The sequence below is a fragment of the Colobus angolensis genome, unplaced genomic scaffold (genome assembly GCF_000951035.1).
Source record: "Colobus angolensis palliatus isolate OR3802 unplaced genomic scaffold, Cang.pa_1.0 Scaffold76, whole genome shotgun sequence".
NCBI lineage: Eukaryota > Metazoa > Chordata > Mammalia > Primates > Cercopithecidae > Colobus > Colobus angolensis.
The window spans coordinates 4,513,238-4,521,932 of NW_012121376.1; the positions used below are offsets into that span (position 1 = coordinate 4,513,238).

At 48.1% G+C, this 8,695-nt stretch overlaps 1 protein-coding gene across 4 annotated transcripts in view; it reads left to right on the forward strand.

Annotated features, from left to right (window-relative positions):
- The window catches only part of EMC8 (ER membrane protein complex subunit 8), a 28,265-nt gene extending 21,492 nt beyond the window's left edge, over positions 1–6,773 (forward strand). The window contains exons 3-5 of one of the 4 annotated variants that reach the window (XR_001000257.1): positions 4,112–4,181; positions 4,924–5,014; positions 5,527–6,773. Coding sequence is in view for 3 of the 4 variants with exons in the window: in XM_011928045.1 (XP_011783435.1) it covers positions 4,112–4,185; positions 4,924–5,014; positions 5,527–5,686 (325 nt within the window). In the remaining variant the exon portion in view is untranslated. Of the gene's footprint in view, positions 1–4,111; positions 4,186–4,919; positions 5,015–5,526 lie in introns of all 4 variants that reach the window. The other 3 variants (XM_011928045.1, XM_011928044.1, XM_011928046.1) reach the window with 3 other exon arrangements.
- Positions 6,774–8,695: the final 1,922 nt, after the last annotated feature.

Sequence of the window (8,695 nt, forward strand, 5' to 3'; positions counted from 1 at the left end):
TTTTTTTGTATTTTTTAGTGGAGACGGGGTTTCACTGTGTTATCCAGGATGATCTCCATCTCCTGACCTCATGATCCGCCCGCCTCGGCCTCCCAAAGTGCTAGGATTACAGGCGTGAGCCACCGCACCCAGCCACAAATTTTTAAACTTCTTTTAAAATAATAAATTTTAGGCCAGTCATGGTGGATCACACCTGTAATCCCAGCACTTTCAGAGGCCAAGGCGGGAGGATCACTTGAGCCAGGAGTTCAAGACCATTCTGGGCAACATAGCAAGACCTCATCTCTACAAAAAAATACAAAAATTAGCTGGACATAGTGGCCTACGCCTGTGGTCCCAGCTACAAGGGAGGGTAGGGTAGGAAGATCACTTGAGCCTGGGCAGTTGAGGCTGCAGTGAGCCATGATCTCGCCACTGTACTCCAGCCTGGGCAATGGAACAAGACCCCATGTAAAAATCGGTGAACAGAAAGATACATGCTTAGAATTCTTGAGCATCTAAAATGGTAGTTTTTCTTTTTAATGAGGTTTCTTTATCCTCTTGCCAATAAAAATCACTGACCAGCATGATCAGTGTTAAGTACGAGGGTAAGGGCTTTGCAAGCTCTTCATGGCAAGCGGCCCTGCCTTTTGCTTTCCAAGTTCCTCAGCAAATGCAGGAGCAGGCAGAGGTGGGTGCACAGGCAGGCTTCCTGAGGGCTCTGTACTCGCTCCTCACCACTTGCCATCAGTGCTGTAGGGACCTGGCGCTCACTGAGTCCTGGTCGGTGCAGTGAAGCACTGCCTTCCCTCTGCGCTAAGAGCAACTATCACGCTGCTTTCGTCAATACGATTGACTTCTACCTGGAAAATCTCACCTTCCCTCTTAAGTCATATTTTTCTTAACACAGTCACATTTTTAAGTCATATTTTTCTTAACACTGCAGCCTTATAATCAGGACATCACTTTGTCAATTTTGAAAATGAAAATAGAATAATCATATAAAATAATTTGTTTTTTTAAACATTAATTTTTTAGCCTAATCACAAGGAAAGGATTGTAATTGTATATTGTGTGCTTTGTTAAATAACTCACAATAATCCGTGTATTTGTATGGCTATTAAAAGAAAGATGGGGCCGGGCGTGGTGGCTCACACCTGTAATTCCAGCACTTTGGGAGGATGAGGTGGGTGGATCACGAGGTCAGGAGATCACGACCATCCTGGCTAACACGGTGAAACCCCGTCTCTACTAAAAATACCAAAAATTAGCTGGGCGTGGGGTGGTGAGCACCTGTAGTCCTAACTCCTTGGGAGGCTGAGACAGGAGAATGGCGTGAACCCGGAAGGCAGAGCTTGCAGTGAGCCGAGATTGCGCCACTGCACTCCAGCCTGGGCAACAGAGCTAGACTCCGCCTGAAAAAAAAAAAGAAAGAAAGATGGATGGGTTGGTACCTGCCACAAAAAGCTGAAACTCTTGATTGTGCAGGGCAGATAGGATGCACAGAAGGAAAGCAGCACGTGCCATGGACTCTGTGTTAGAGCCTCTTAGACATAAATCCTCAGAATTCCAACAGGGCAGGGGGCCTCGTCCAGGGCAGTTTAGCAGGGCTTTGTGGCGAGGGTGGCATGTCTTCTGGGCACTGAAAAAGGGGAAGCAATTCAGTAAGGAGGGCTTGGTGTGGAGGGCCAGACCGGGGACAGTGTGAGTGAACAAGACGAGCATGTGAGGGAGATGACATGTAGGCAGATTTCCTGACATGGAAGACACAGCATTGCCCCTGTGGCTGAGCATGGTAGCTCAGTTCACCATGACGAAGGCCTGCCTCTGCCAGCCTGAGAATGACGGCCTTCATCTTGCAGGCAGTGGTGAGCAGTAGTCTGTGGGGCCGTGAGCACCAGGGGATGCAATGGGAGTTCTGTTTTAGGAAAATTTAGTTCAGGAGAATTTTCAGGTTACATCGGATAAGAAGAGCCTAAGCCGAGCTTCGTAGCTCGTGCCTGTGGTCCCAGTTGCTTGTGAGGCTGAGCAGGGAGGATTGATTGAGACCAGGAGTTGATGGCCATGATCGCACCTGTGAATAGCCTCCATGCTCCAGCCTGGGCAACGAAGCGAGACTCTGTCTGTCTCTCTCTTTTTTTTTTTTTTGACACACACAGGTTGGAGTGCAGTGGCATGACCTTGGCTCGCTGCAACCCCCGCCTCCTAGGTTCAAGCGATTCTCCTGCCTCAGCCTACCAAGTAGCTGAGACTACAGACGTGCACCACCACACCCAGCTAATTTTTGTATTTTTAGTAGAGACAGGGTTTCACCATGTTGGCCAGGCTGGTCTCAAACTCCTGTCCTCAGGTGATCCACCTGCCTCAGCCTCCCAAAGTGCTGGGATTACAGGTGTGAGCCACTGCACCCATCCGACCCTATCTCTTTAAAAAAGAGAGCAAGCGAGCCTAGAAATTATGAGACCAGTTAGGAAGCAGTTTTAGAAGCCCCTGCCTAAGGTGAGAGCCTGAAGGAAATAAATGGCAGGGAGAATGCAGGAAGGGACCTGTGGCCTGCAGGGTGGGGAAGAGCAAAGGGAAAGGTGGCCTCAGGTTGGAGAGGCTGGAAATGGGCTGGCCTGCCTGAGTGTGGTGGGTTCCCACAGAGAGGCTTTTGAGGGGATAGCAGTCTTGTGGCCATCAGGCAGTGGTCAGGAGACTTCCAGGTGTTGCTCTGCAAGGGAATGGGGTAGGTGGCAGATTGCACAGAGCTGTGGTGAGGACATGGCACAAGACTAGCGGCTTGTTAAAGAAGTTGAAGAAACACGCGTGGAAGGGAGGAGGGAGGCTGGACAGCAGCTAGAGAGAACCAGTTCAATGCTTTTGTTTTTCCCTGAAAATAAAGACTTAACACAGATTTGAAGAGGCAGAACTGGGGCTCGGGCACAGAAGGAATATAAATAAGGCCCCCGAGGAGAAGGCCCCTTCCCGACATAGGCTAGAAGAGTAACTTTGTGTTTGGAGACATGGAGCAGGAATGGTGTAGGAGCTGCTCTGTAATTAGTTCTATTAACTTAAGATAGAAAGGGAGCATTTATCAGGGTTGGATGGCGGCAGGGCCAGAGCCAGCAGTGGAGGCTCATGAGCATGGAGAAGATGTGGAAAGGCTGAGGAATTCCTCAAAGGGTGATGGACCGCCGGCTGCCCTGAGGTTGCTCTTACTTGTTGCAGTGGACAGGTTGCTTTGCTAGCGTGCAGATGGAGAATTTGAGAAGGCCAGCCTGGGAGACTTGGAGTTTGACCCAGGGGCTGGCAGGTGCCCGCAGTAGAGTTTATCTGCCTGCTTCAGGCAACTCTCCGCTAGGTTCTTGGGAGCCTTCCATTAGGAGATGCCTCTCAGGATCCCATCACCAGGGCTTTCTGGTTGGAGTGAGGCAAGGACCTGCTTTGCATGATCCACCCTGTTACCCAACAGCGTTCCCCGTCCTGCTGGCCACACCCATCACAGTGGGGCTGTCATCACCAAGAGCCACTTTAAATGGGCAGAACATATTTACCTGGCAGGGGAAGCACCAAGATCACAAAGGTGGTTTTCCCAGGGCAAGGTTCGTCCATTGCACTCCAGATGTGCTGACCCCTGCGATTTCTTCATCTGTGGGGAACTGCCCTCAGACTCTTCCCAGCAGTATAAATAAATAAGTAGGCTGGGCACAGTGGCCCATGCCTGTAAGGACTTCGGGAGGCCAAGGCAGTAAGATTGCTTGAGGCCAGGAGTTCAAGACCAGCCTGGGCAACATAGCAAGATGTCGTCTCTATCAAAAAAAAAAAAAACCACTAAAAAGTAACTGGGTGTGGTGACCTGTGCCTATAGTCCCAGCTACTCAGGAGGCAGAGGTGGAATTGCTTGAGTCCAGGAATTTGAGGTTACATTGAGCTATGATTACATCACTGCACTCCAGCTTGAGCAACAGAGCAAGACCCTGTCTCTACCAAAAAATTAAATAAGTAAACCGGTGAAGCTAGCACGTGCAGCCTGTTGACTCCGCCAGTCTTTCTGTCATTGCTTGTTAAGTCTTGGTGTTGACTGTGCCTTTTGTAAACAGTGTTGGATGGCATTGATTGGAATGTGGTAGCCTGACTATTTCTTTGACAGCCCAAACCAGGTTGCAGAGAAGGTGGCCTCCAGAATCGCCGAGGGCTTCAGCGACACTGCACTCATCATGGTAAGTCGCTTCTAGACAGCATACGGGAGGCACTTGCACCTCCCCTCACCAACATGGAGCTTGCTCTGTGGCGGTTTCCTTTCCGCTAACCCCTTCACTCATTTATCTGCTTGAGACCATTGCCGCCTCTTGCAGTTTTCTCCAAGCTGCAGACCAGTCGAATCCCAAACCGTGGCTTATGTGCTCCCGCATCACTACACAAGTAGGAGTGGGGTCCCCTGCCAGCAGCAGCACCTGGGAACTTGTTAGAGATGCGAATTCCCAGGTACCCACCCCAGATCCCACTGAATCAGAAATGTGGGGGGGTGGGGCCCAGCGGTCCACGTTAACACACCTTCTAGGTGATTCTGATCTGAACATGCCAAGTGCGAGAAGCACAGAATTAGAACAGCCAGCACAGCCTCTAGGGGCGCAGGGAAGGAAGGCACTTGTATGTGAGCAGATGACATCGAGGGCCTTGCTGAACAGCCTTGATTCAGACAGAATCCTAGGATGAGGGAAGAAGTTGTTTGGAAGCTTCGCTTTTGTGAAAAAACAATGAAGGACTTGACATTTTCCTGCATAACACAACAGTTTTCCTCAGGCCAGACACTCATGCCCCTCTGCATACCGGCTCTGTGGGAAGAGTCTCTGCCCGGCCAGCATGGGCACTGCTGCAGGGAGAGCCCCGAGGAGGCGCCTGCCGCTGCTGTTTGGCTAGCATTCCGTTCACTCTCGTGTCCTTTGCCTTGTGCTCAGGTAGACAACACCAAGTTTACGATGGACTGCGTAGCGCCTACGATCCACGTGTACGAGCACCATGAGAACAGATGGCGGTGCAGAGACCCACACCAGTGAGTGCGCCCCATGCCGCCGTGCAGGCGGGGCTTCGTCAGCACCTGGCCACGCGAGAGCCGCTCTCGCCCAGCCTGTGTTTTCAGTTAGCGTTTTCTCCAGAGGCATGGTACCAAGCATATTCCCCAGCTGCTGTAGGCCCCAGTGCTCCAGCGCTTCCAGGCGGTGGAGGGAACCTCAGTGGTATTCACAGGTCTTCCCACCCCAGGCCCTAGGGCACAGACACTGTTCTTCCCAGGCCTTTGCTTTGATGTAGCTGTGGCCACTCAGAAAGCTTCAGTCATCTGCCTCCAACTTTCTCAAAATTCCATGTGAAGGGAGTCCCTTCCACATATTAACCATGTTTTCTATGCTGTGTACGTCTTCATGCGTTTGAAATGCCCATGTTTCTCAGTACTCTGCGCCATCTCTCCTCATACCACTGTGCATATGGCTGGCCTTCTCTCTTGATGCTGTTACAAGCCGCCCGTTTTCACTGTTAGATGCTGACTTCTTCATGTTTGACCCGTAGTGACTACTGTGAAGACTGGCCGGAGGCACAGAGAATCTCAGCCTCGCTCCTGGACAGCCGGTCTTACGAGACGCTTGTGGATTTCGATAACCACCTGGATGACATTCGGAATGACTGGACAAACCCAGAGATCAATAAAGCTGTCCTGCACCTGTGCTAGGCAGGCACCGCCGTGACTGGGCTCCAGGCCTTTCCACTATGTTGAAGAAGAAAACCTATTTTTAAATGTAAATAAAATATCTTGTAGCCTGTGTGGAAAGCTGACCGTTTTAAGAAGTGGCATGTGCCTTGAAAGGGGGCAGAATGTTCAGTCGGTCGTGTTTTTAACACAGAGTCTCTAGAAGAGGTGCAGACATCCCGTCTGACTGTCCCTGTGGACTCTCTCAGTTGTATGTTGCTATAATCCTCCAAATCAAAGCTCTTTCTGCTTGTGCAAGATTGTTCCTATTAAACAGTTTTAACTAACCTTTTATAATCTGGAGAGAATACTTTTTAAGGCTTTTGAACTATCTCTTTTTTTAAAAAAAAAAAAAAAAGCCCACATCTTATACTCCAATGAATGTGTTTGTGAGTTTTTATCCTGTTTGAATTTTGATGTCATCCAGGCATCCTGGGATCAGGGTAGACATGTGGAGTGCCGGTGCTAAGCTGTTTGAGAAGCTCTGTGTGGGTGTTTCTGTCATCAGGCTGGGCTGTGAACAGCACTGTTCCACGCGGTGTCGCCTCACAGAGCTGCTGCAGCTCTGCACAGTGGGAGTGACACCACTGATGCCACAGAAGCCTTTCTCCTTAGGGGCAAAAGCAAACATCGCTGGTGGTAACAGGAGCTCAGGGTGGTAGTCTTCAGCCACCCAGAAAGCTCACATGCCTGCAGGGCCAGGAAAGGGAAATGATCATTTCTTTTGTATTAGGAAAACAAGACTTAGACTTCCCGAGTTGTACAGAGTGACGTCTGTACTTTTTATACTTACAACATTTGGTCAAGTTTTCTAACCAAACCTTAGGAAATTGAGAGGGAAAGTTTATGGTACCTTTACCTTTTTTCCTTTTTATATGAATTATTTTGTACAAAGTTCAGAGAGCGGTACCTTTCCTACTGTCTTTTCTTCGACTCCATGGAGGAATTTGTAACAATCAGTGTGACCTACTGAAAGGGTTTGTGATACAGCAGTCACTATTTTCTCTTAACACATAGGAAAAAAGTTCAGACATCGCTACAATAAATGTGCTTTATTGGATCCACCAAATTCTCTCTTCCCCTTTCTTCAAATACCTCTTACTCTTGATTTTTTAAACTGGCGTTCTCTCACATGGGGAGCACAGGAAAGAGTGAGGTGCCTGTGTAGCCCCCTTCTCTCTCCTGCCCTCAGATGTCAATACATCACAGCTGGAGCGAGATCTTGTTCCGAATGGGCTTGGGTTTGTTTCATAAAGGGAGGAGAATCACCTCCAGCATTTGCACGTAAGAAGCTGTTTTGTGCTGAGACTGAAACAGCAGCGTAGACCACCTCCAGTTAGAAGTCCAGGGGAACTGGCAGAGCTAGTTGGGATGAAGGTGTGGTAAGGGCTAGTTTGGGAGGCGTTTTAACGATACAGCCTTCCTAAAACCTTTCAAGGTGGCTTTCCGTCTGTCACCTCCCCGCGGAATTATTTTCCTTGGTTTTCCTCCTGCCTCCCAGGAGCATGTGCTGTCTTCTATTTTGGATTTAGGCCAAAGCTTAAGTCCCATAACCTGTTCCCTGTCTATGACTGGGTCAGGCTTAAATTTTCTAAAGCAAGCATGTGAGATACCCTGAAGGGAAGGATGTATTGTGAAAAGCCAAAACAGGTTTCCAAAGTGCAGATACCTGCTCCTATATTCCTTGTAAAAATAGCAGAAGCCTCTGCTGAGCCCTTAGACCCTGTGCTGAGCCCTCTCTCTTGGTCTCCACACACTGTGCTGTGTGGTCTGTGCTGCCTCCCTCTTACCACCTCCCCCAAAAAACAGAGTCTGGCCCTGGGCTTAGTTAGGCTCTATCTTGCCCCACCCAGGATGAAAGAACAAGCCTGTTGCAGACCCACCGGAAACTTACTCACACTCTGCCTTTTTGTGGAAAAGACAGGAGCAACACAAGGTATGTTTGTATGTTGAAAATCTGCCCTACAAAATGTTGAAGCCAGGTCCAGTGCTATGCACCTGTAGTTCCAGCTACTCAGGAGGCTGAGCAGGAGGATGGTTTGAGCCCAGGATTTCGAGGCCAGCCTAGACAACTAGCAAGATCCCATATCTTGAAAAAAAAGAAACTAATCTGAAAGGGGTTGCACTTATGTTGATGTACATTTAGAGACACCTGTCTTTAGAGCCAGCCAGCTGCTTACAGTCATTCTGGTGGCCATTTTCATCTTTCATGGCATCCATCCATTAAGTAAGACACATACGTTATTAGTTTATATGAAAATCTCATATTCTATTTCTAGTCATGGTTACCTTTAAGATCTGAGGACACTAAACATGAAAGATAGGCAGTAACTTCATAAATACTCTAAAAAGCAGTGCACTTACTAAGGAAAAGTCAACTTTGCTAATCTAATGAAATTGGATTGCTTTAGAGCAGAAAATTAAGAAATCTTTGTTAAATTTTCAAGTCAATTTTCTGTGGATCTGGTATTTGTAAGCCTCCTGGATGTAAAAAGGCCTTGTATAATTAGCTTTGGTTTATTTTGTTTTTAGCCAGGGTCTCGCTCTGTCACCCAGGCTGGAGTGCAGGGGCAGGATCATAGCCCGTTAGGGCTCTAGTGATCCTCTACTCCGTCCTGATATTACTTTAAGAGCGTATTTTTCTGGTAGTTGTGTTGAAAAACCTATTGTTTCTGCAAAGTGTGTTTCTCAGCTTTTCACACTTGCCTTTTTTGTTTTGTTTTGCATTGGCAAGACAGTGTTTCCAAAACCTCCTTTTTAGCATTACACTTCTCTTGCCACAGTAGCTACTTTATGGCATCATGGTAAATGGAAGCAGAAAAAATAGCCTTGAGCAGCAAACTCTATATCCTATGGACATTTTTAGCAATTTTAGTGAAGATAGCTGAACTTAAAAATAGACTTCCGCTTTAGTAATTGACATTTCTTGAGGCTTCCCATCAACACTCAGTACTTCTTATGCATTGGACTTTTTTTTTTTTTTTTTCCAGT